The 27,503-nt window shown below is 43.1% G+C and overlaps 1 protein-coding gene across 3 annotated transcripts in view; it reads left to right on the top strand.

The window, feature by feature from the left end:
• The window catches only part of wdr32 (WD repeat domain 32), a 125,223-nt gene extending 98,210 nt beyond the window's left edge, over positions 1-27,013 (top strand). For all 3 annotated transcript variants that reach the window (XM_059989798.1, XM_059989800.1, XM_059989799.1), the window contains 2 exons: positions 8,086-8,231; positions 26,061-27,013. In XM_059989798.1, coding sequence (XP_059845781.1) covers positions 8,086-8,231; positions 26,061-26,429 — 515 coding nt within the window. In that variant the 3' untranslated portion in view covers positions 26,430-27,013. The remainder of the gene's footprint in view (positions 1-8,085; positions 8,232-26,060) is intronic.
• Positions 27,014-27,503: the final 490 nt, after the last annotated feature.

The following is a 27,503-nucleotide window of genomic DNA, read 5'->3' as shown; positions in this document are numbered from 1 at the left end:
TGACATTTGAGCCCCTGCTATTTCTACACTAACTTCCCTCAAGGTCCTAGGGAATATCCTGTCAGAATCCGGAGATGTATCTACTTTTATATTCCTTAAAAGCGCCAGTACTTCCTCATCTTTAATCGTCATAGCTTCTATAACTTCCCTACTTGTTTCCCTTACCTTACATAATTCAATATCCTTCTCCTTAGTGAATACCAAAGAAAAGAAATTGTTCAAAATCTGCTCCATCTCTTTCGGCTCCACATATAGCTGTCCACTCTGATTCTCTAAGGGACCACTTGTATCCCTCACTATCCTTTTGCTGTTAATATAACTGTAGAAACCCTTTGGCACAGTAGAGGGCAGTAAGTTGGTGTCAGTCCAGTCTCTGGTATTGAGTCTGATAGCTTGGAGAGAAAAACTGTTAAATAGCCTGGTCGTGAGAACCCGAATGCTCTGGTGCCTTTTTGCTTAGCTACTCACAGTAACACAAATTTTGACCGTGGTGCCCAAACCTTTGCATGCCTCTGTATCTCTTTCATAATTTTATGTTTCTATAAGATCTCCTCTCTTTCTTCTGAATTCCAGTGACTACAATCTCAGGTGACTCAATCTCTCCTCATATCTAACCCCCTCATAGAACATAGAACAATACAGCACAGTACACACCATTCGGCCCACAATGCTGTGCCAACCCTTAAATCCTGCCTCCCATATAACCCTCCACCTTAATATACCTGTCTAGTAGTCCCTTAAATTTCACTAGTGTATCTGCCTCCACCACTGACTCAGGCAGTGCATTCCACACACCAACCACTCTCTGAGTAAAAAACCTTCCTCTAATATCCCCCTTGAAATTCCTTTCCCTTACCTTAAAGCCATGTCCTCTTGTACTGAGCTGTGGTGCCCTGGGGAAGAGGCGCTGGCTGTCCACTCTGTCTATTCCTCTTAATATCTTGTACACCTCTATCATGTCTCCTCTCATCCTCCTTCTCTCCAAAGAGTAAAGCCCTAGCTCCCTTAATCTGTGGTCATAATCCATACTCTCTAAACCAGGCAGCATCCTGGTAAATCTCCTCTGTACCCTTTCCAATGCTTCCACATTCTTCCTATAGTGAGGCAACCAGAACTGGACGTGGTACTCCAAGTGTGGCCTAACTAGAGTTTTATAGGGCTGCATCATTACATCGCAACTCTTAAACTCTATCCCTCGACTTATGAAAGCTAACACCCCATAAGCTTTCTTAACTACCCTATCTACCTGTGAGGCAACTTTCAGAGATCTGTGGACATGTACCCCCAGATCCCTCTGCTCCTCCACACTACCAAGTATCCTGCCATTTACTTTGTACTCTGCCTTGGGGTTTGTCCTTCCAAAGTGTACCACCTCACACTTCTCCGGGTTGAACTCCATCTGCCACTTCTCAGCCCACTTCTGCATCCTATTAATGTCTCTCTGCAGTCTTCGACAATCCTGTACACTATCTACAACACACCAAGCTTTGTGTCATCTGCAAACTTGCCAACCCACCTTTCTACCCCCACATCCAGGTTGTTAATAAAAATCACAAAAAGTAGAGGTCCCAGAACAGATCCTTGTGGGACACCACTAGTCACAACCCTCCAATCTGAATGTACTCCCTCCACCACGACCCTCTGCCTTCTGCAGGCAAGCCAATTCTGAATCTACCTGGCCAAACTTCCTTGGATCCCATGCCTTCTGACTTTCTGAATAAGCCTACTATGTGGAACCTTGTCAAATGCCTTACTAAAATCAATGTAGATCACATCCACTGCACTACCCTCATCTATATGCCTGGTCACCTCCTCAAAGAACTCTATCAGGTTTGTCAGACACGATCTGCCCTTCACAAAGCCATGCTGCCTGTCCCTGATCAGACCATGATTCTCTGAATGCCCGTAGATCCTATCACTAAGAATCTTTTCCAACAGTTTTCCCACCCAATAATCCAAAATCTAAAACCCTGCCCCCTGCAACAACTCCTCAGCCACGCATTCAACTGCCATCTCCTCCAATTCTAACCATCACCATCACGTAGCACTGGCAGCAATCCTGAGAACGCCATCCTTGAGGTTCTGTTCTTCAGCCTTCTGCCTAGTTCCCAAAATTCACATTTCAGGACCTCATCCCTCTTCCTGCCTATGTCGTTGGTACCAACATGTATCATGACTTCTGGTTGCTTTTCCTCTCGTACCAGGATGTCATGCACCCAGTCAGAGACATTGAACTCCATCTGCCACTTCTCAGCCCACTTCTGCATCCTATCAATGTCTCTCTGCAATCTTCGACAATCCTCTACACTATCTATGACACCACCAACCTTTGTGTCGTCTGCAAACTTGCCAACCCACCCTTCTACCCCTACATCCAGGTCGTTAATAAAAATCACAAAAAGTAGTGGTCCCAGAACAGATCCTTGTGGGACACCACTAGTCACAACCCTCCGATCTTGTATTGAGCAGTAACCTGGCGAAGAGGTGCTGGCTGTCCACTCTATCTATTCCTCTTAATATCTTGTGTGCCTTGATCATGTCTCCTCTTATCTCTGGAATCAACCTGGTGAACCTCCTCTGCACTGCCTCCGAAGCCAGTTTATCCTTCCTGGAGTAAGGAGACCAGAACTACACACAGTACTCCAGGTGCGGCCTCACCAGTATCCTGTACAGTTGCAGCATAACCTCCCTGTTCTTAAATTCAATCCCTCTAGCAATGAAGACCATCATCCCATTTGCCTTCTTGATGGCCTGCTGCACCTTTTGTAGTTCAGTACACTACATCTTACTGTAGACTTGCACAACCTTCCTCACTATCCACAACACAAAATGTTTCTGACATCTGCAGACATCTATGTTCATATCCAAATTATTAATATATATCACAAAGACCCAGCAATGATCCTTGTGGTACGCCACTAAGTACGTGCTTCTGATCAGAAAACTTCAGTCCATGCTTACTCATTGCTCCCTATGCCAAGCCGATTCTGGATCCAGTTCACCAGCGTGCTGTCCATTCCATGTGTTTGAATCTTGTGCATGAGCTGTTCGTGCAGTAATTTGTCTGATGCATTACTAAGGACTTTAAAGACAATGTGTAGCACTGTCTTCAACAGTGTCCTTGCTTGTGTCCTCCAGAAACCTCAATTAAATTAGTGGGACAGGATTTCTGAAGTTGTTACATTGGTAGAAATCTACCAACATTTTGATATAATTCTTGCTGAAAGCACGCGCAGCACCCTGAAGGACAGTTACCAGCCCACTATTATCAGACAATTGTGTGGTTCTCTGGTAAAGCCAGATCTAACAGATAGAGAGGCTTTGAAGAAAGAGAAGCAGAATAAAGGGTGTAAAGGTAGTAAGGTAGAAGGGCTAAGGTGTGTGTACTTCAATGCAAGAAGCATCAGGAACAAAGGTGATGAACTGAGAGCTTGGATACGTACATGGAATTATGATGTAGAGGCCATTACAGAGACTTGACTGGCACCATGGCAGGAATGGATTCTCAATATTCTTGGATGCCCCCTGGTAGCAGCAGAGATACCGAGGAGCTGATTGGGAGGCAGATTTTGGAAAGGTGCAAAAGTAACAGGGTTGTTATCATGGGTGACTTTAACTGCCCTAATATTGTTGGTACCTGATTAATTCCAATGGTTTAGATGGGGCAGAGTTTGTTAAGTGTGTCCAGGTCAGATTCCTGTCGCAGTACGTTGACAGGCCGACTAGGGGGAATGCCATACTAGATCGAGTATTGGGTAATGAACTGGGTCAGGTCACAGATCTCTCAGTGGGTGAGCATCTGGGCGGACAGTGACAATCGCTCCCTAGCCTTTAGCATTATCATGGAAAAGGATAGCGTTAGAGAGGCCAGGAAAATTTTTAATTGGGTAAGGGCAAATTATGAGGTTATACGGCTAGAACTTGTGGGTGTGAATTGGGATGATGTTTTTGCAGGGAAATGTACTATGGACATGTTATTGATGTTTAGGGATCTCTTGCAGGATGTCAGGGGTAAATTTGTCCCGGTGAGGAAGATAAAGAATGGTAGGGTGAAGGAACCATGGGTGACAAGTGAGGTGGAAAATCTAGTCAGGTGGAAGAAGGCAGCATACATGAGGTTTAGGAAGCAAGGATCAGATGGGTCTATTGAGGAATATAGGCTAGCAAGAAAGGAGCTTAAGAAGGGGCTGAGAAGAGAAAGAAGGGGGCATGAGAAGGCCTTGGCGAGTAGGGTAAAGGAAAACCCCAAGGCATTCTTCAATTATGTGAAGAACAAAAGGATGACAGGAGTGAAAGTAGGACTGATTAGAGTTAAAGGTGGGAAGATGTGCCTGGAGGCTGTAGAAGTGAGTGAGGTCCTCAATGAATACTTCTCTTCAGTATTCACCGCTGAGAAGGAATGATGATGGTGAGGACAAAATGAGTGAGGTTGAAGTTCTGGAGCATGTTGATATTAAGGGAGACAAGGTTTTGGAGTTGTTAAAATACATTAGGACGGATAAGTCCCCGGGGCCTGACGGAATATTCCCCAGGCTGCTCCATGAGGTGAGGGAAGAGATTGCTGAGCCTCTGGCTAGGACTTTTATGTCCTCGTTGTCCATGGGAATGGTACCGGAGGTCTGGAGGGAGGCGAATGTTGTCCCCTTGTTCAAAAAAGGTAGTAGTGATAGTACAGCTTGTTACAGACCAGTGAGCCTTACGTCTGTGGTGGGAAAGCTGTTGGAAAAGATTCTTGGAGATAGAATCTATGGGCATTTGGAGAATCATAGTTTGATCAGGGACAGTCAGCATGGCTTTGTGAAGGGCAGATCGTGTCTAACAAGCCTGATAGAGTTCTTTGAGGAGGTGACCAGGCAAATAGAACCACAGAACATTACAGCACAGAAACAGACCTTTTGGCCCGTCTTGGCTGTGCCGAACCATTTTTCTGCGTAGTCCACTGACCTGCATCTGGTCCATATCCCTCCATACCCCTCTCATCCGTGTACCTGTCCAAGTTTTTCTTATATGTTAAAAGTGAGCCCGCATTTACCACTTCATCTGGCACCTCATTCCACACTCCCACAACTGTGTGTGAAGAAGCACCCCCTAATGTTCCCTTTAAACTTTTCCCCTTCACCCTTAACCCATGTCCTCTGGTTTTTTTCTCCCCTAGCCTCGGTGGACAAAGCCCATTTGCATTCATTCTATCTATACCCATCATAATTTTATATACCTCTATTAAGTCTCCCCTCATTCTTCTACGCTCCAGGGAATAAATTCCTAACCTATTCAACCTTTCTCTGTAACTCAGTTTCTCAAGTCCCAGCAACATCCTTGTAAACCTTCTCTGCACTCTTTCAACCTTATTAATATCCTTCCTGTAATTCGGTGACCAAAACTGCACACAATACTCTAAATTTGGCCTCACCAATACCTTATACAACCTCACCATAACATTTCAACTCTTATACTCAATACTTTGATTTATAAAGGCCAATGTACCAAAAGCTCTCTTTACGACCCTATCTATCTGTGACACCACTTTTAGGGAATTTTATATCTCTATTCCTAGATCTCTCTGTTCTACTGCACTCCCCAGTGCCCTACCATTTACCTTGTATGTTCTACCTTGGTTTTTCCTTCCAAAGTGCAATACCTCACACTTGTCTGTATTAAACTCCATCTGCCATTTTTCAGCCAAATTTTTCCAGCTGGTCCAAATCCCTCTGCAAGCTTTGAAAACCTTCCTCACAGTCCACTATACCTCCAATCTTTGTATCAGCAGCAAATTTGCTGATCCAATTTACCACATTTTTATCCAGATCATTGATATTGATGACAAATAACAATGGACCCAGCAGTGATCCCTGTGGCACACCACTAGTCACAGGCCTCCACTCAGAGAAGCAATCCTCCACTACCACTCTCTGACTTCTCCCGTTGAGCCAATGTCTAATCCAAGTTACTACAGTACCTCACCATGAATACCATGAATATAGATGGGGGTAGTGCAGTGGATGTGATCTACATCGTTTTTAGTAAGGCATTTGACAATGTTCCACACAGTAGGCTTATTCAGCAAATCAGAAGACATGGGATCCAGAGAAGTTTGGCCAGGTGGATTCAGAATTGGCTCTCCTGCAGAAAGCAGAGGGTCATGGTGTAGGGAGTACATTCAGATTGGAGGGTTGTGACTAGTGGTGTCCCACAAGGATCATTTCTGGGACCTCTACTTCTCATGATTTTTATTAACAGCCTGGATGTGGGGGTAGAAGGGTGGGTTTGCAAGTTTGCAGACGACACAAAGGTTGGTGGTATCATAGATAGTGTAGAGGACTGTTGAATATTGCAGAGAGACATTGATAGGCAAAAGTGGGCTGAGAAGTGGCAGATGGAGTTCAACCTGGAGAAGTGTCAGGTGGTACACATTGGGAGGACAAACTCCAAGGCACAGTACAAAATAAATACTTGGTAGTGTGGAGGAGCAGAGGGATCTGGTGGTACATTTTCACAGATCCCTGGAAGTTGCCTCACAGGTAGATAGGGTAGTTAAGAAAGCTTATGGGGTGTTAGCTTTCATAAGTCGAGGGATAGAGTTTAAGAGACTCGATGTAATGATCCAGCTTTATAAAACTCTAATTAAGCCACACTTGGAGTACTATGTCCAGTTCTGGTCACCTCACTATAGGAAGGATGTGGAAACATTGGAGAGGGTACAAAGGAGATTTACCAGGATGCTGCTGGTATTAGAGAGTATGCATTATGATCAGAGATTAAGGGAGCTAGGGCTTTACTCTTTGGAGAGAAGGAGGATGAGAGGAGACATGATAGAGGTATATAAGATATTAAGAGGAATAGATAGAGTGGACAGCCAGGGCCTCTTCCCAGGGCACCACTGCTCAATACAAGAGGACATGGCTTTAAGGTAAGTGGTGGGAAGTTCAAGGGGGATATTAGAGGAAGGTTTTTTACTCAGAGAGGTGTGTGGAATGCACTGCCTGAGTCAGTGGTGGAGGCAGATACACTAGTGAAATTTAAGAGACTAATAGGTATATGGAGGAATTTAAGGTGGGGGGTTATATGGGAGGCAGGGTTTAAGGGTCAGCACAATATTCTGGGCCGAAGGACCTGTATTGTGCTGTACTATTCTATGTTCTATTGTAACGTACACACGATGCTGGAGGAACTCAGCAGGCCAGGTAGCATCTATGAAATGAGTACAGTCGACATTTTGGGCCAAGACCCTTCAGCAGGAATGGAGAGAAAAAGCTGAGGAGTAGATTTAAAAGGTGGAAGGAGTGGAGAGAGAAACACAAGGTGATAAGTGAAAGCTGAAGGGGAGGGTATGAAATAAAGAGCTGGGATGTAAATTGGTTAAAGAGAGAAATAGCAGTGGAATAAAGAAAAGGCAGGAGGAGCACCAGAAGGAGGTGATGGAAATAAGAAGCAAGGAGATGATGTGAAAAAGGGAAAAGGGGATGGGAAATGGTGAAGAGGGGTGGTGGGGGGCATCACCTGTAGTTTGAGAAATCAATGTTCATGCATCAGGTTGGAGGTTAACTAAACAGAGTATAATATGCTGTTCCTCCAGCCACTTCCCTCGTATTGTTCACCTCACAATCTACCTCATTATGATCTTATTGTTTACCTGCACTGGGCTTTCTCTGTAACTGTTATATTTTATTTTACATTGTTATTGTTTTACGGTAGCATAACAGCGTGACACTGTTATAGTAGGGGCACCAGAATTCGAAGTGCATGTTCGGCACAGTATTGTTGGCCGAAGGGCCTGTATTGTGCTATAGTTTTTCTATGTTTCAATTCCGATGCTGTCTGGTGGAAGTTTATATGTCCTTTCCATGAGCAGTTTCATCTGGGTCCTCTGGTGTCCTCTCACAGTCCAAAGACATACTGGTCAGTAGGTTTTTGGTCATTGTAAATTGGTGGTTTCCAGCCGGCGAGGCTTGGAGGGCTGGAATGGCAGGTTCCATGCTAAATAAAAGACTACAATACACTGTGTAATCTGATCTGTATGAACCACTGTATATGTCAATACATGTGACAATTATAAAATCAATTCAATTCATTAATTGTGTATTACAGGTGGATTTCCGAGCAACAGCCTTGAAGTTTTATCACCAGAGATTCCTGTGGAAAGAGATCGAAGAAGTTGTATCACATCTTTACAGCTTCACCCTAAAGGCTGGGCTGCATTAATTCGGTGCACAAGCAGTAGTGATGATCAAGAGGTGAGTGAATTTAATAAGACTAAATGTGTACATCACAGTGATGTCGGCTGTGTTCAACTTGGCACTGATCACTGATTCCCCAGTCAATTTTCTAGTGGATCAGTAAAGTAATCCACTGACTTACCCACCCCCCCCTCCCCCATGTCAATGATGTTACTCAGGCTGAGATTCTCAGTGCTATGGAATGCTACAATGTTGGAAGGAATTATCCAGAAACAAAATAGTTGTCTATCCAGGGATAGATCCCACTTGAAGAAGATATCTGTCTATATATAGGTAGGAACACTGTTTCATTTGTCTATATAAATACTCCGTGGATTGTCACCTTGTCGTGGTGGAGAAGCTTGTGTGGTCCTGAGATCCAGAGAGCGATGCCGTCTGGAGCTTTGCTCCTGTTAGGGTCACCCATGGCGATAAGGTCAAGGGTGAGGTCCCTGACAAAGAACTGTCGACCAAGACCTCAAAGGTGGATCAGGTGGACGAAGTTACTTTGAACTCAATGGCTGTGAAGGCGGATGAAGGCTGCAACAAATCCATCAGCTCCAATCTTCATGGTTTCCATGCAATTGGAATCAGTTGGTTAATTTGTGAAATATCGTGTGCTTCTTGGAGTGCAACATTAAGTACATGTTAAACAAGTACAGGCACAGGTGTCTTCGCTCTGTGGGCTATATCTTCAAGTCTTTTGGTGATTGGGGGAGGGCGACGGGAGCAGGCAATGTGATGGCTGGAAGCTCCAAGTCAAGAAACGGCGCAAAAACGGTGAATACTTGATTCAGTCGCTCAACTTTTGGACAGAAGCATGAAAATTGTTCGGCAGCAGTATTCACGTCTGCGCAGCCCTATTTAGGATCCACTGTGCTCACCATGAACTGGGAGGGAGCTAGAAAAGGTGCCCCAAAAATAGTCTGCTTCACCCCATCCTGTGTGGAAAGCCGTGTCCAGAGGGATCACCATCATGTTGTCGAAAAACTTCAAAAAGTGAAACTATGAAATTTGGAACCTGGAATATACAAACTCTGATGGATAACCCAAACTCAGACTGACCAGAGAGGAGAAGTGCCTTTGTTGCCCAGGAACTCCAAAAATTCAACTTTGACATTGTTGCTCTGAATGAGACCCGCAGAGCTGAAGAAGGGCAACTAAAGGAAGAGCAAGGTCAACACACCTTTTTCTGGAAAGGACTTGATATTGAACAACCGAGGATCCATGGAGTAGGTTTTGTCATCCAAAACAGCCTACTTTGGAAGCTGACCAAGCAACCACTGGGAATCAACGAACGTCTCATGACTCTGCAAATCCAGCTTGTTAAGAAACAACCTGCCACCATCATCAGCGCCTATGCTCAAACTCTGGATGAAGTGAAGATGAATTTCTACACCCAACTTAACGACGTCCTTTACTCTGTTCCCAACAATGACAAAATCATTCTCTTGGGAGACTTCAATGTCAGAGTCGGGAAAGATCATAGGCTCTGGACTGGAATAATTAGCAAGAAATGAGTTGGCAAGGTAAACACCAATGGAACACTCCTCCTCACCGAATGTGCTGAACACAACCTGGTGATTACAAACACCCTATTTCGCCAGAAAAACAGGCACAAAGTCTCCTGGCAGCATCCATGCTCCAAACATTGGCACCTCATCGACATCATCATCGTACGATCTCGGGACCACAAGATGTACTAACAAGAGCTGTTACTGGTGCCAACAAGTGCTGGACAGACTATCGGCTCATTTCATCCACCATGAGAATGAAGATTCGGCCCAAAAGGAAACACCAAAATCAGAATACTGTTAAGAAATTCAATGTTGACATCCTTCAAGACATCAACCATGTACAGAAGTTCCAGCAAAATCTTCAAGAACAACTGCCTCAACAAATCCCACCATCTGTAGAAGAACACTGGAATCAATTGAAGAACGCTATCATCACCTCCTGCAAAGAAACAATTGGGTTCAAGACGAGAAAACATCAGGATTCGTTCGATGATAACGACAAACTACTCCAACAACTCATCGACGAAAAGAGAAACGCTTTCATCACCTTACAAAATGACCAACAATTGGCTACCAAAAGGAAATGCTGTCAGGAATCCAAGGCTGCAGTCCAGATGCACACCTGAATCCTAAAAAACCAATGGTGGAGGAAGAAAGCTCAGCAAATCCAACAACTGGCAGATGCCAATAACACTCGAGACTTTTTCAACACAACTAAAGCTATTTTTGGCCCATCCACTCATGGTCAAGCCTCTCTCAAAAGCAAAGATGGTTCAACCATCTTGAAGAGCAATGTTGACATTATTTCTAGATGGAGGGAGCACTTTGAACATCTTCTAAATCAGACCGTCTCATTTGACAGGAATGTGATTAACCACATTTCAAAACAGCCCGTTAACGAGTCCCTGAGCAAAATACCAACACTTGAAGAAATCAAGGAAGCCATCAAAACCTTGAAAAACAACAAGGCCACTGGACTCAATGGAGTACTAGCCGAGGTCTACAAAATTGGAGGTAACCTGCTTCATTACCAACTGCATCAACTTCTCATCAAGATCTGTATAAATGAAGACGTACCAGCAGACTTTAGAGACTCAGCAAGCGTTACCATCTGCAAAAGGAAAGGTGATCGATTCGAATGCATAATCTATTGTGGAATTTCCCTGTTAGCAACAGCAGGAAAGATCCTCACCGCATCATGAACAACCGGCTCAAGCCTTTAGCCGAGAAGATCCTTCCGGAGACACAAACCGGTTTTAGACCATCACATGGAGCAATCGACATGACCTTCACAATGCAACAACTACAGGAAAAATGTTGTGAACAACTTCAACCTTTGTACATGGCATTCATTGACCTCACTAAAGCTTTAGACTCGGTATCAAGGGAACTCCTGTGCGATGTTCTATCCACCTTAGATGCCCTGAAAAGTACATTCAAATCCTGAGACTCCTCTGTGATGGGATGCTTGCCACAGTCATGGCCAGCAATAGTAACTGTGAGCCTTTTCAAGTCAGATCAGGAGTAAAACAGGGATGCATGATTGCCCCAACTTTATTCACCATCTTTAATGCGACAATCATCCACATCATCAAGGACGACCTACTCTCAGGAATCAAAATTGTCTACAGAACAGATGGCAGACTTCTCAATCTTGCCCGTCTCAAGTCCAAAAACAAGACATCCATGAGCTCCCTCATCAAGTTTCCATATGCAGATGACAACAGTGTTGCAGTTCTCTCAGAAAACCACCTACAACAGATTCTGACTGCCTTCAACCTTCAACATGAAACTTGGACTTACTATCAATTCCAAGAAGACTCAGATCATCTACCAACCATCACCAACTGAGACAAATCAGATAGAACCAACAATTCAACTTGATGAAACAACCCTGGAAAACGTGGACCACTTTCCTTATCTTGGAAGTCACTTCTTTTCCAATGTCGACCTTAATGACGAGATCCAACATTATCTTAAATGCGCTGGAACAACTTTTGGATGTCTCTGAACAAGAGTCTTTCATGATCGTGACATCTAAACAGACAACAAAATGTTAGTGTACAAAGCAGTGGTGATCCCAACGCTCTATGCATCAGAAACCTGGACAACATACCAACGACATCTGAAGGCATTTGAAAAGATCCATCAACACTGTTTTTGGAACATCTTAAGTATCAGCTGGGAAGATAGAAGATCCAACATCAGCGTGCTAAATGAAACAAAATCAACGAGCATTGAAGCCTTTGTCATCAAGAACCAGCTATGATGGAGCAGTCATGTTGTTCTGATGAAAGACGAATGTCTGCCGAAACAAATCTTCTACTCTCAGCTTAAAGAAGGCAAACGTAAAAGGCGGACAACAGAAAAGATTAAAGGACATCGTAAAAGCCAACATGAAGAAATGTAACTTCAACATCAACAATTGGGAAACCAATGTCAAAGACAGGAAACTCTGGCAAGCCATCATCCAAGAAGGAACAGCAACTTTCGAAGCCAACAGATGTGCAGAATTAAAAGAAAGAAGAAAATGGGAAGAGAGGCAGCAACAATCAATGCCCGATCTGCCATTTGGAACTACCTGTCTTGAATGTGGAAGAACTTTCAAAGCTAAGATTAGACTCATAAGCCACTTGAGAGCCCATAAATAGATCAACAGAACGAAGACCATCTTCCTCGACTTTGAGGAATAGCCAGGACGACGATTAATGTAAAGTTGAATAATAATTAACTTGACATCAGTTTAATTAGTTAGTTAGAGATACAGCACACTATCTACATTAATGTGCTCCAGTATTTGTGGAACAGTCTCCTCCCTGATCCTTCAGAATCCCTCTCACCCTCCATGTGCTACTCCCTAGTGAATACAGACAAGAAATGGGGTCATTGAGGACTCCACTTGTACCCCTCACTACTCTTGCTTTCAGTATGCTGACAAAGGGTTGTTCTCCTTGACTCTCTACAAGCTGGGACAAGGCAGATTTGATCTTAAGACATAGGGGCAAAATTAGGGTATTCGGCCCATCGAGTCTACTTCACCATTCCATCATGGGTAATTCATTTAACCCTCTTAATCCCACTTTCCAGCCTTGTCCCCATAACCTTCCACTTTAAATATACTCAATGATGTGGTATCCACTGCTGTTTGTGGCAGTGAATTCCACAGATTCAATACCCTTTGGCTAAAGAAATTCCTCCTCATCTCTGTTCTAAATGTACGTCCTTCTAGTCTAGGGGGTTCCTATCCTGGAGTCCATGGACCCCTTAGTTAATGCTAGGGGTCCAGGGCATAAAAAGGTTAGGAACCTTTCCTTCAGTCTGAGGCTGTGTCCTCTGGTCTTAAACTTAATCACTATAGGAAACATCCCCACCACATCCACTTTATCCAGACATTTCAATGTTCGATAGATTTCAATGAGATCCCCTCTCATTCTTCTAAACTCCAGCTAGTACAGGCTCAGAGCCATCAAATGCTCCTCATATGTTAATTTTATCATTCATAAACCCCTCTGGACCTACTTTAATGCCAGCATATCTTTTCTTAGCTAAGGGGCCCAAAGCCACTCACAATGCTCCAAGTGAGGCCTCATCAGTACCTTATAAAGTCTCAACATTACATCCTTGCCTTTATATTCTAGGCTTTGCAAAATGAATGCTAACATCACATTTGCCTTCCTTACCATTGACTCAATCTGCAAGTTAACCTGCACAAGGACTCCCGAGTCTCTTTGCATCTCAGATTTTTGAATATTCTCCCTTCTTAGAAAAGAAGTACATGACCATTCACTTCCCTATACTATATTCCATCTGTCACTTTTTTACCCATTCTCCCAATTAGTCTAAGTCCTTTTGCAGAGTCCCTGCTTCCTCAACACTACTTGCCCCTCCACCTATATTTCTATGGTCTGCAAACTTTCCCACTCTTTACCTCTTGCCACTCAGCCAATCTTCTATCCATGCTAGTATCTTTCCTGCAATACCACAGGCTCTTGTTAAGCAACACCTTGTTTAAAACCTTCTAAAATCCAAGTAAACAACATTAAGTTACTTCTTTATTTAATCCTGCCTGTCACTTCCTCAAAGAATTCCAACAGATTTGTCAGGCAAGATTTCACCTGAAGAAAACCATGCTGACTACTGCGTATTTTATCAGATGCCAAGTACCCTGAAACCTCATCCTCATTAATGGTCTCCCAATGTCTTCTCAATCAGTGAAATCAGGCTAATTTCCTCTCTTCCCTTCCTTTTTACAGAGTGGAGGGACATTTGCAATCTTCCAGTCCTCTGAAAACCATTCCAGGATCTATTGATTCTTGAAACATTGTTACTGATGCCTCCACATTCTGTTCAGTCATCTCTTTCAGAACCATGGGGTGTAGTCAATCTGATTCAGTCGATTTACCTACTTTTAGACATTTCATTTTCCCAAGCACCTTTTCCTTAGTAATAGAAATAACACTCACTTCTGCCTCCTGACACTCTCAAAGTTTTGGCATAATGCTAGTGTCTTCCAAAGTGAAGGCTGATGCAAAGTACTTATTAAGTTCCTCTACCTCTCCAGCATCATTTTCCAGCGGTCTGATAATCCACTCACACCTCTCTTTTTTATATATTTGAAAAAGATTTTGGTATTCTCTTTGATATAATTGGCTAGCTTCCCTTCATATTTCATCTTTTCTTTCCTTATGTTTTTTTTTGTAGTTGCCTTCTGTTCGTTTTTAAAAGCTTCCTAATCCTCCAACTTCCCACTAATTTTTGCGATATTGTATGCTTTTGTGCTGTCTTTGACTCCCTTGTCATTACAGTTGCTTCATTCACGCTTAAGAATATTTATATATCTTTATGATGTACCTATCCTGCACTTTCTGAATTGTCCCAGAAACTGCAGCCATTGTTGTTCTGCTGTCATCTGGACAAATGTTCCCTTCTAATCAACTTTGTCCAAATCCTCTCATATGCCTCTATAATTCCCTTTACTACTCTGCTATATTGATACATATACATCTGACTTTAACTTCTTCCTCTCAAACTACAGGGTATTATATTATGATCACTGTTTCCTAAGGGTTTCTTTATCTTAAGCTCCCTAATCCAATTTGTTTCAGTACACATCCCCCAATCCAGAATTGCCTTTTACCTTGTGGGCTCAACCATAAGTTGCTCTAAAATACCATTCTAGAAATTCAACCACTTGGGATCCAGCACCAACCTGATTTTGCTATTCTATCTGCATATTGAAATCCCCCATGACAATTGTAACATTGCCCTTTTTGTATACCTTTTCTATCTCTTGTTGTAATTTGTATCCAACATTCTGGCTACTATTTGGAGGACTGAAAAGAGCTCCCATCAGGGTCTTTTTACCCTCGCAGTTTCTTAACTCTACTCATAACAATTCTATAGCTTCTGATCCTATGTCACCTCTTTCTAATGATTCGATTAAATTTTTTACCAACTGAGCCACACCACCCCACATACCTGCCTACCTACCTGTTGTTGCGACACAGTGTATATCCTTGGACACTAAGCTCCCAACTGTGACCTTCTTTCAGCCAAGATTTAGTGATGCAGACATCATACTTGCCCTAATTACATTAAAAGATCATTTACTTTATACCAGTAAGTGATGATAGAGTCATGGAACACTGGAGCACAGTAACAGGACCTTCGGCCCATCTTATCCATGCTGAACCAATATTCTGCACATTCACATCTACCTGCATCTGGACCATAGCCCTCCATACCCCTCCCATCCTCGTACTTATCCAAATTTTCCTTAAATGTTGAAATCGAGTCTGTATCCTCTGGCAGCGCATTCCACACCCCATGTTCCCGCTCAAGTTCCCCTTAAACATTTCACATTTAATGCTTAGGTTTGTTAGTACTGCAGTTTAAACTGGAGTTGTAGGGTGATGCGAACCAGAATGCCAGAACAGTTAGAACATAGAACAGTACAGCACATTACAGGCCCTGCGGCCCACAATGTTGTGCCGACCCTCAAACCCTTCCTCACATATAACCCCCCACCTTAAATTCCTCCATATATCTGTCTAGTAGTCTCTTAAACTTCACTAGTGTGTCTGCCTCCACCACTGTCTCAGGCAGTGCATTCCATGCACCAACCACTCTCTGAGTGAAAAATCTTCCTCTAATATCCCCCTTGAACTTCCCTCCCCTTACCTTAAAGCCATATCCTCTTGTACTGAGCAGTGGTGCCCTGGGGAAGAGGCGCTGGCTGTCCACTCCATCTATTCCTCTTAATATGTTGGATGGGAAAAGTTGTAGAGCAGGTGTTGGTTAGACCTCAGGCAAAGTTAGGAATCAAAAGTTTGAGCGTGATGCAACTGGTATCCTGAGAAGTCTATATTTAAATGCAAGAACTATTGTAGGAAAGGCAGATAATAGTGCTGAAGATGAGATAGCTGGTTTACAAACAGGCATTGTGTAGTGAGGAGAGGCTATTGATATGGCAAAATTACAGTCAACAGGATGAGATGCAATGATAAAGGTGGACAAAATTGAAAAGGGTGAATATAGAACCAAAGGTGTTGTATTTGAATGTGCGCAGTATATGGAATAAGGTGGATGAACTTGCAGCACAGTTACAGATTGGCAGGTTTGATGTTGCAGGCATCAGTGGTTGAAAGATTATAGCTGGGAGCTTAATGTCCAAGGATACACATTGTATTGGAAGGATAGGAAGGAAAGCAGAGGGTTACCATTGTTCTGTTGGTGAAAAATGAAATCAAATCATTAGAGAGAGGTGACAAAGGGTTGGAAGATGTTGAATCATTGTAGATGGAGCTAAGGAACTGCAAGGGTAAAAAGATCCTGGTTGTAGTGTATACAGACCCCCAAATAGTTGTAAGGATGAGGCCTGCAAATTACAATGGGAGATAGAAAATGCTTGCCAAAAGGGGAATGTTACGATGGACATAGGGCCTTCAATATGTAGGTAGATTGGGAAAATCAGGATGGAGGAGGATTTTCTAGAGTGCCAAAAAGATGGCTTTTTAGAGCATCTTGTGGTTGAGCCCGCAAAAGGATCAGCTGTTCTGGTTTGGGTGGTGTGCCTCTGTAATTCCCTTTACTCCACTGTAATACTGATGTACCTGACTTTAGCTTCTCCATCTCAAATTTGAGGGTGAATTCGATCAAATTATGTTCACTTTCCCCAAGGGTTAGCCAAGATTTACCTCAAGTTCTTTAATCACTTGTGGTTTATTGCACAACACTAAAGCCATGTTGTTGGCACTCTAGAAATTCCTCCTCCTGGAATCCAGACCAACCTGATTTTCCCAATCTACGTGCATGTTGAAATCCCCCATGACTATTGCAACATTGCCCTTTTGGAATGTATTTTCTGTCTCCCATTGTAATTTGTAGGCCACATCCTTACTGCTGTCTGGGGGTCTGTATACAACCTCCCTCAGGGTCTTTTACCCTTTCATTTCCTTAGCTCTATCCACAATGATTTAACACCTTCCTGCAAAAGAAGGTAAATGCAATGTTGGCGTTTATTTCAAGGGTAATAGAACATAAAAGCAAGGAGATATTGCTGAGAATTTATAAAACATAAACATAAGAAACATAAGAAATTGGAGCAGGAGTAGGCCATCCGGTCCATCGAGCCTGCCCTGCCAATAAATAAGATCATGGATAATCTGTCCGTAAACTCAGCTCCATCTCCCTGCCTTTTCCTCATTACCCTTAATTCCCTTAGTACAGTTGGCCCTCCTTATCCGTAGATTCCGCATGCGTGGATTCAACCAACCACAGATTGGGAAAACCAGGAAGTTCTCTCCAGCACTCGTTGTTTGAGCATGTACAGACTATTTTTTTGTCATTATTCCCTAAACGATATAGTATAACAACTATTTACATAGTGTTTACAATGTATTAGGTATTACAAGTAATCTAGAGATGACTTAAAAATACATGCAGTCCCTGGGTTATGAATGAGTTCCATTCCTGAATCCATCTTTAAGTTGTATTTGAAGTCGTAACAGGTACATCTGATATTATTTAGCGTCAGTTAGTCAAACGTTTTTCTTGGTATATAGTACATATTTTACCTTTCTATGCATATAAAACACTTAAGAAACATACGTATTTCAATAATTGAACCACTGCATTGCTTAGTAATAATTGTAGCTTTTATCGGGGCAGGGCCTTTCAAATGCTCCATTAAAATTATTCCGATTGTTGACCGATTGTAGCCTAACACTTTTCCAATAACCGATGGCATTTCAGTTCTTTCCGATTGCTTTATTACTTCCACCTTATTTTCAATCGCAATCGTGATTATTTTCGTGAACAGAAACACTGCGGATTCAGAGCTACGCCAGATTCTAATGTCCACCGCACTGAACATGTTAAATAAAGTCCGGGGTTCCGCTGGGTCCTAAAGACCACTGCACTGATTCAGGTTAAATAAGGGACTTGAGCATCTGTGTTTTTTGGTATCCGCGGGGGGGTCTCGGAACCAATTCCCCGCGGATAAGGAGGGCCGACTGTATATAAAAACCTACCTAACTGTTTCTTAAATATATTTAGTGAGGAAGCCTCAACTGCTTGACACTAAGTCACTAGTTAGGTTGTGCTTAGAGTATCGTGAACAGTTTTGGGCCCCATATCTCAGAAAGGATGTGTTGTCATTGGAGAGAGTCCAGAGGAGGTTTATGAGAATGATTCTGGGAATGAAGGGTTAGCATATGAGTAGCGTTGGACCTGTACTCATATGGTTATCATACGAGGAACATTTGATGGCTCTGGGTCTGTACTCATTGGAATTTAGAAGGATAAAGGGAGGATCTCATTGAAACCTTTCGAATGTTGAAAGACCAAGACAGAGTAGATATGGAAAGGATGTTTCCCATTGTGGGAGAGTCTAGGACAAGAGGGCACAGCCTCAGGATAGTGGGGTGCCAATTTAAAACAGATACGGAGAAATTGTGGAATTTGTTCCCACATACAGCTGAGGAGGCCAGGTTGTTGGGTGTATTTAAGGCAGAGATTGATAGATTCTTGACTAGACATGGCATCAAAGGTTACGGGGAGAAGGCCAGGAACTGGGGTTGAGGAGGAGATAAAAAAAGATCAGCCATGATTGAATATCAGAGCAGACTCGATGGCCTGATTCTGTTCCTATGTGTTATGATCTTACCCACTGGAATTTAGAAGAATATGTGGTGATCTCATTGAAACCTACCGAATTTTGAAAGGACCAGATAAGATGGATGTGGAGAGGATGTTTCCTATGGTGGGGGTATCCAGAACTAGAGGGCGCAGCCTCACAATTGAGGGGCAACCTTTTAGAGCAGAGGTAAGGAGTAATTTTTTTTTTTGCCAGAGAGTAGTAAATCCTTGGAATGCTGTACCACAGACTGCGGCGGAGTCATTTAAGGCAGAAGTTGATAGTTTCCTGATTGGTCAGGGTATCAAAGGATATGGTGAGCAGGCAGGCTTACGGGGTTGAGAGGGATCCAGGATCAGTCATGATGGAATGACAGAGCAGACTCAATGGACTAAATGGCCTAATTCTGCTCCTATGTCTTATGGACCCTCTGTCAGCTCTTCCTAATGACTTGATTTCATTTTTTACCGACAGAGAATGCCACCCCTTCTGCCTTTCCGCTTATCCTTTTAATACAATGTGTATCCTTGGACATTAAGCTCCCAGCTATAATCTTTCAGCCATGATTCTGTGATGCCTACAACATCATACCTGCCAACTGTGCTCCAGTTCATTTACCTTATTCCTTGTACTACCCCATTCAGATACACCTGTATTCACCCTTTTTGATTTTGTTCGCCTTTTATGTTGCAATTCATCCTGTTGACTGCAATTTTGCCTTATCAACAACTTCTCACTCCACATTGCCTCTGTTTGTAAACCAGCTACCTCATCTTCAGCACTATTGTCTGCCTTTCCTACGATATTTCTTGAATTGAAATATACACAGCTCAGGACACTAGTCAGACCATGCTCAACCATTTGATTCCTAGCTTTGCTACATCTGCCTCCACAAACTCTCCACTAACTGTTCTGGCACTCTGGTTCCCATCCTCTGCAAATCTAGTTGAAACCCCACCGTGCACTCCACATTATATAGGACATCTTATTCGGCGAAGAGCCTGTTCCTGTTTTATCTGACTCTGAATTTGATTTTGTTCACTCCTATATCCCCTATAAAGCTTGTGATACCTTGAAACCAATGCCCCATGCCTGAGACGTACACTTCCTCCTTTCTCCTGATCAAAACTTTCAATATCCTTGTTCACCAAGATTTCCTACTGACCTTTCCAGTAACACAATGACTGTCATCACCAAGTGTCACTTTCCCCTGATCCACATCGATCAATGATGGATCCTACATCAACCCATCGAAATCTGTCTTCTCCCTCCAACTCAACCTGTTCTTCAACAGATTTGACACTGTGGCCCCTGCCCATCCCCCACATGATTCATCTGTTGTTGGCCCCCAACCAACACATACTCCACTCTCCCCTCCTACCCCTCCTCACAGCCCCCCACCCTGCTCTCGTGACTACACCTCCCACACCTGAAACCACCACGGTGGGCTTCACAGCTGAACAGGTGAGAAGACAGCTGAAACATCTCCACCCAAGCAAGGCTGCAGGCCTGGATGGTGTCAGCCCCAGGGTGCTCAAAGCCTGTGCCCCTCAGCTATGTGGAGTACTACACCATGTCTTCAACCTGAGCCTGAGTCTCCAGAGGGTTCCTGTGATGTGGAAGACATCCTGCCTCGTACCTATACTGAAGACGCCGTGCCCCAGTGGCTCCAATGACTGCAGGCCGGTGGCATTGGCCTCCCACATCATGAAGACCCTGGAGAAACTTGTTCCAGAGCAGCTCCGGCCTATGGTTAGGCCACACTTAGACCCCCTCCAGTTCGCCTACCAGCCCCGAATAGGAGTTGAGGATGCCATCATCTACCTGCTGAACCGTGTCTACGCCCACCTGGACAAGCCGGCGAGCACTGTGAGGGTCATGTTTTTTGACTTCTCCAGTATGTTCAACACCATCCGCCCTGCTCTGCTGGGTGAGAAGCTGACAGTGATGCAGGTGGATGTTTCCCTGGTGTCATGGATTATTGATTGCCTGACTGGCAGACCACAGTACATGCGCTTGCAACATTGTGTGTCAGACACAGTGGTCAGCAGCACTGGGGCTCCACAGGGTACTGTCCTGTCTCCCTTTCTCTTCACCATCTACACCTCGGACTTCAACTACTGCACAGAGTCTTGCCATCTTCAGAAGTTTTCGGATGACTCTGCCATAGTTGGATGCATCAGCAAGGGAGATGAGGCTGAGTACAGGGCTACGGTGGGAAACTTTGTCACATGGTGCGAGCAGAATCATCTGCAGCTTAACGTGAAGAAGGCTAAGGAGCTGGTGGTGGACCTGAGGAGGGCTATGGCACCGGTGACCCCTGTTTCCATCCAAGGGGTCAGTGTGAACATAGTGGAGGATTACAAATACCTGGGGATACGAATGGACAATAAACTGGACGGGTCAAAGAACACTGAAGCTGTCTACAAGAAGGGTCAGAGCCATCTCTACTTCCTGAGGAGACTGAGATCCTTTAACATCTGTCGAACGATGCTGAGGATGTTCTACAAGTCTGTGGTGGCCAGTGCTATCACGTTTGTTGTTGTATGTTGGGGCAGCAGGCTGAGGGTAGCAGACACTAACAGAATCAACAAACTCATTCGTAAGGCCAGTGATGTTGTGGGGGTGGAACTGTACTCTCTGACAGTGGTGTCAGAAAAGAGGATGCTGTCCAAGTTCCATGCCATCTTGGACAATGTCTCCCATCCACTCCATAATGTACTGGTTAGGCACAGGAGTACATTCAGCCAGAGACTCATTCCACCGAGATGCAACACTGAGTGTCATAGGAAGTCATTCCTGCCTGTGGCCATCAAACTTGATAACTCCTCCCTTGGAGGGTCAGACATCCTGAGCCAATAGGCTGGTCCTGGACTTATTTCCACTTGTCATAATTTACTTATCATTATTTAATTATTTATGGTTTTATATTGCTATATCTCTACACTATTCTTGGGTGGTGCGACTGTAATGAAACCAAATTTCCCTCGGGATCAATAAAGTATGTCTGTCTGTCTGTCAATGAGTAACATTATCATTCCACATGACTACCTTCAAGCTTACCAAAGCTCTAACTGTATCCTCCACTTTTTTCTGGCACATCTGTCTTCCTTATAGAGATTTTTCAATCACTTGCCTGTCCTCGATCCCTGCAGTAAGTTCAAGCAGAGACCTCTTCCTTGTATGATTCTTCATACTGCTTCATAAAATCCACTTGAATGCACATTATAAATTCCTCTCAATCTAAGACCCTTTCACCAAGATAATATAATTCTGGTCTCATCAGGGCCCTGTACAATTGCAGTTGTTGTTTGCTCTTTGCTCCTATACTCAACTCCCCTTGTTATGAAGGCCAACATGCCATTAGCTTTCTTCACTGCCTGCTGTACCTGCATGCTTACTTTCAGTGACTGAGGAACAAGAACACCTAATTCTCATTGTACTTCTCCTTTTCCTAACTTGACACCATTCAGATAGTAATCTGCCTTCCTGTTCTTGCCACCAAAGTTTATAACCTCACATTTATCCACATTAAACTGCATCTGCCCACTCACCCAACCTGTCCAAGTCACCCTGCATTCTCATAACATCCTCCTTACATTCCACCCAGGTTTGTGTCATCTGCAAATTTGCTAATGTTACTTTTAATGCCTTCATCTAAATCATTAATGTATATTGTAAATAGCTGTGGTCCCAGCACTGAAGCCTTGTGGTACCCCAATAGTAACTGCCTGCCATTCTGAAAGGGACCCATTAATCTCGACTCTTTGTTTCCTGTCTGCTAACCAATGTTCTATCCACACACACAAAATGCTGGTGGAACGCAGCAGGCCAGGCAGCATCTATAGGGAGAAGCACTGTCAATGTTTTGGGCTGAGACCCTTCATCAGGACTAACTGAAACGAAAGACAGTAAGAGATTTGAAAGTAGGAGGGGAGGGGAAAATGTGCAATGATAGGAGAAGACCTTTGGGGGTGGGGTAAAGCTGAGAGCCAGAAAGCTGATTAGCAAAACACCCTCCAGTCTCTTCCTATCATTTTGCATTTCCCTTCCCCCTCCTACTTTCAAATCTCTTAGTATCTTTCCTTTCAGTTAGTCCTGACAAAGGGCCTTGGCCCGAAAAGTCAACAGTGCTTCTCCCTATAGATGCTGCCTGGCCTGCTGTGTTCCACCAACATTTTGTGTGTGTTGCTTGAATTTCCAGCATCTGCAGATTTCCTCGTGTTCAATTTTCTATCCATGTCAATTCCCTACCTCCAATACCATGTACTCTAATTTTGCCCACTAATCTTCTATATGGGACCTTATCAAAGGCTTTCTGAAAGTCCGAGTACACTACATCCACTGGCTCTCCCTTATCCATTTTCATGAATTAGCCTCCACCACATTCCAGACGCCCACCTCACTGTAAAAATAAACCTACCATTGAAATCCCTCTAAACGTTCCTCCACTCACCTTGAAAGGATGTCAGAGACAGAGAGAAGAACAGCATAGAAACAGGCTCTTTGGCCCATCTTGTCCATGCTGAAACCATTGAAAATGCCTGCTAAGAAGGAGTAGGCCATCTGGTCCATCGAGCCTGCTCTACCATTCAATAAGTTCATGGCTGATCTGGCCATGGACTCATCTCCACCTATCTGTCTTTCCCCATAATCCTTAATTCCCCTACTGTGCAAAAATCTATCCAACCTTTAAATATATTTACCGAGTTAGCCTCCACTGCTTCATTGGGCAGAGAATTCCACAGATTCACCACCCTCTGGAAAAAGCAGGTCCTCTTCATCTCCGTCCTAAATCTACTCCCCAAAATCTTGAGGATATGTCCCTATTCTAGTCTCACCTACCAGTGGAAACAACTTTCCCGCCTCGATCTTATCTATCCCTTTCATAATTTTATATGTTTCTCTAAGATCTCTCATTCTTCTGAATTCCAGAGAGTACAGTCCCAGGCAACTCAATCGCTCCTGATAATCTGATCCCTTATCTTTGGAATCAACTTGGTGAACCTCCTCTGCACCACCTCCAAAGCCAGTATATCCTTCCTCAAGTAAGGAGACCAGAATTGCATGCAGTACTCCAGATGAAGCCTCACTAGTACATTTGCAGCATAACCTCCCTGCTCTTAAATTCAATCCCTCTAGCAAAGAAGGCCAACATTCCATTTGCTTTCTTGATAGCTTGCTGCACCTGCAAACCAACCTTTTGTGATTCATGTACAAGCACTCCCGAGCATGTTGTAATTTTTTACCATTTAAATAATAACCTTATCTTCCATTTTTCCTTTCGAAGTCGATGACCACGCATTTACCGACATTGCATTCCATCTGCCAGACCCTTGTCCACTCATTTACCCTATCTATATCTCTCTGCACTCTCCTTATCTTCTGCACAAATTGCTTTTTCACTCAATTTAGTATCATCAGCAAATTTAGCCACATTACACTCTTCCAGATCATTAATGTGAATAATTGTGGGCCCAGCACCAACACCTGCGGCACACCGCTCACCACTGATTGCCAACCAGAGTAACACCCATGTATCCCAACTCTCTGCTTTCTAGTAGTTAACCAATCCTCTATCCATGCTAATGCATCACCCCCAACTCTCTGCATCCTTATCTTAAGGACAAGTCTTTTATGTGGTACCTTATCAAACACCTTCTGGAAATCCAAGTAAATAACATCCATTTGTTCCCCTCTATCTACTGCACTGGTTATATCTTCAAGGAACTCCAATAAGTCTGTCAAACAGGAACTGCCTTTGCTGAATCCATGCTGCATCTGCCTGGTTGATCCATTTCTTTCCAGGTGCCTCACCATTTCTTCTTTAATGATAGCTTCAAGCATTTTCCCAACTACAGATATTAAACTAACTGGCCAAGAGTTACCTGCCTTTTGCCTACATCCTTTTCTGAACAGTGGTGTGCCATTTATCTCTGTACCCTGGGATGCATTCCATCAGGACCAGGAGGCTTATCTATTTTCAGACCCAAATGTTTGCTCAGCACTATCTCTTTAGTGATAGCTATTGTATCGAGGTTTTTCCTCTCATCGCATCCATAAAATGTCTCTTTGGCATGTTAGGCATGTCCTCTACCATGAAGACAGACGGAAAATAGTCACTCAAAGCCTCACCCATTTCCTCATTACCCAATATCAATTCCCTCTTCTCCTCTTCCAAGGGACCTACATTCACTTTAGCCATCCTTTTCCCTTTAATATAATTTTAACAACTTTTACTATCTGTTTTTATATTTTATGCTAGTTTATTTTCATAATAAGACACAGGAGCAGAATTAGGCCATCTGGTCCATCGAGTCTGCTCCGCCATTCAATCATAGCTGATCCTTATTTTTATCTCCTCCTCAACCCCAGTTCCCGGCATTCTCCCCATAACCTTTGATGCCATGTCCAATCAAGAACCTATCAATCTCTGCCTTAAATATACGCAACAATCTGGCCTCCTCAGCTGCATGTGCAACAATTTTCACAAATTCACCACCCTTTGGCTAAAGAAATTTCTCCGCATCTCTGTTTTGAAACATCCTTTCCATATCTACTCTGTCCAGGCCTCCAGTCAGAGAGGCAATCCAGAACGACCAGTCTCTGGCTACTTCCACAGAACCACCATCAAATCCAATTTACAGGAGTACCTCATCTTGAATGTAGAGTGACTAAATCTTCTCGATCAACCTCCCATCTGGGTCCTTGTCAAGTGTCTTGCTAAAGTCCATGTAGACAACATACAATGTCTTGCCTTCATGCACTTCCCTGATAACTTCCTTGAAAAACTCCTTAAGTTTGGTTAAACGTGACCTACCATTCACAAAGCCATGCTGACTATATATTTGGTCCCTTAAAATACCTTCCAATAACTTTCCCACTAGTTATGTCAGACTCACTGTCCAATAATTTTCTGGTTTATGTTTAGAGCTTTTCTTAAACAGCAGAACAACACTGGCCTTTTGGAAATCCAAGTACATAGCATCCACCAATTCTCCTTTGTTTATCCTGCTTGTTATTTCCTCAAAGAATTCCAACAGATTTGTCAGTATTTCCACTACTTTCTCATCTTCGGATTTAACTTTTGTCTTTTAAGGACGTGGTGAAGGGTCCAGAAAGTGAAACTTCTTGTTTTTCACAGCTCTTGCTTGCTCCACTGACTATTCTGATGTTGTGTTTATTTTTACCCAGTGGACCTGTATATATGAATTCCAAGATGGACCTCCAGTTCAGACAGCCTCTCCTCGTTGCTCTCTTTGCCTGACACACTACATTGAAGAAGCTAACGTTGGTCGTGGTTACATTAAGGAACTTTGCTTCAGCCCAGATGGGCGTCTGATTTGTTCCCCGTTTGGCCATGGAATACGCTTATTAGGGTTTGACAGCCGTTGCAATGAACTGTGTGATTGTTTACCAAGAGAAGCCGTTTCACTGAAGGAAATTAGAACTATTTATTCGCACAGTGATGTCGTGCTTACAACAAAATTCTCGCCCACTCATTGTCAGCTCGCCTCTGGGTGCCTTAGTGGCCAGGTATACTTCTACCAGCCCAAGTTTTAAATAACCTGGATTATTTACAGGTTGTATTGATAACAAAATGTTTTAATCATTGCAGATCGCAATTAATATTCAAGGTGTTTGATGACATCCTTAAATACAAATCCATTCAGTTTTCAATGCATTGCAATAAACCAGTGTTTGTTACGAGACTTAACAACAAAGCTGATTTTCTGCAGTTAGCTCCAGTAAGGAATTGTCATTTCCTAATTTTGTGTGATTTATAGCTGCTGCTAATGTGATATTATATCAGTATTTCATGTAAAATTTGTTAGCTTGGTTATTGTACGTACGAACTTGCAAATGCAAATTATTTACTGAAAATTCAGATGGATAAATTTGGATAAAAGCTCTATACATAGAGATAATAAATTTGACCTGCAGCTTCATTTCCTATTTAAGTGGAATATAAGGAGAAGTATTGACTAACGTTCCTGCAGCAAGAGTAAATTATTTAACTTAATATGCAAATATACATTCCAAAATATTAAAATTTAAACACTGCTGTTAAGAGAACAGTGTATGAATATATAATATCACAAATTCACATGGCAACTGATTAAATTTTAATAAAGAAATTAACAAGATCCATATGAACAGTTTCCTGTATTTGCAGTGAATTTGTAATCCCAATTTACCATAGAACCATAAAACATTACAGCACAGAAACAGGCCTTTTGGCCTTCCTTGGCTGTGCTGAACCAATTTTGTGCCTAGTCCCACTGACCTGCACCTAGACCATATCTCTCCATACCCCTCTCATCTATGTACCTGTCCCAAGTTTTTCTTAAATGTTAATAGTGAGCCTGCATTCACCACTTCAATTGGCAGCTCATTCCACACTCCTACTACTCTCTGTGTGAAGAAGCTCCCCCTAATGTTCCTTTTAAACTTTTTCCTTTTCACCCTTAACCCATGTCCTCTGTTTTTTTCTCCCCTAGCCTCAGTGGAAAAAGCCCACTTGCTTTCACTCTATCTATACCCATCATAATTTTATACACCTCTATCAAATCACCCCTCATTCTCCTACATACCAGGGAATAAAGTCCTAACCTATTCAACCTTTCTCTGTAACTC

The sequence above is a fragment of the Hypanus sabinus genome, chromosome 14 (assembly GCF_030144855.1).
Source record: "Hypanus sabinus isolate sHypSab1 chromosome 14, sHypSab1.hap1, whole genome shotgun sequence".
In the NCBI taxonomy this organism is placed as follows: Eukaryota; Metazoa; Chordata; class Chondrichthyes; order Myliobatiformes; family Dasyatidae; genus Hypanus; species Hypanus sabinus.
This window is presented reverse-complemented; position numbering and strand designations above follow the sequence as displayed.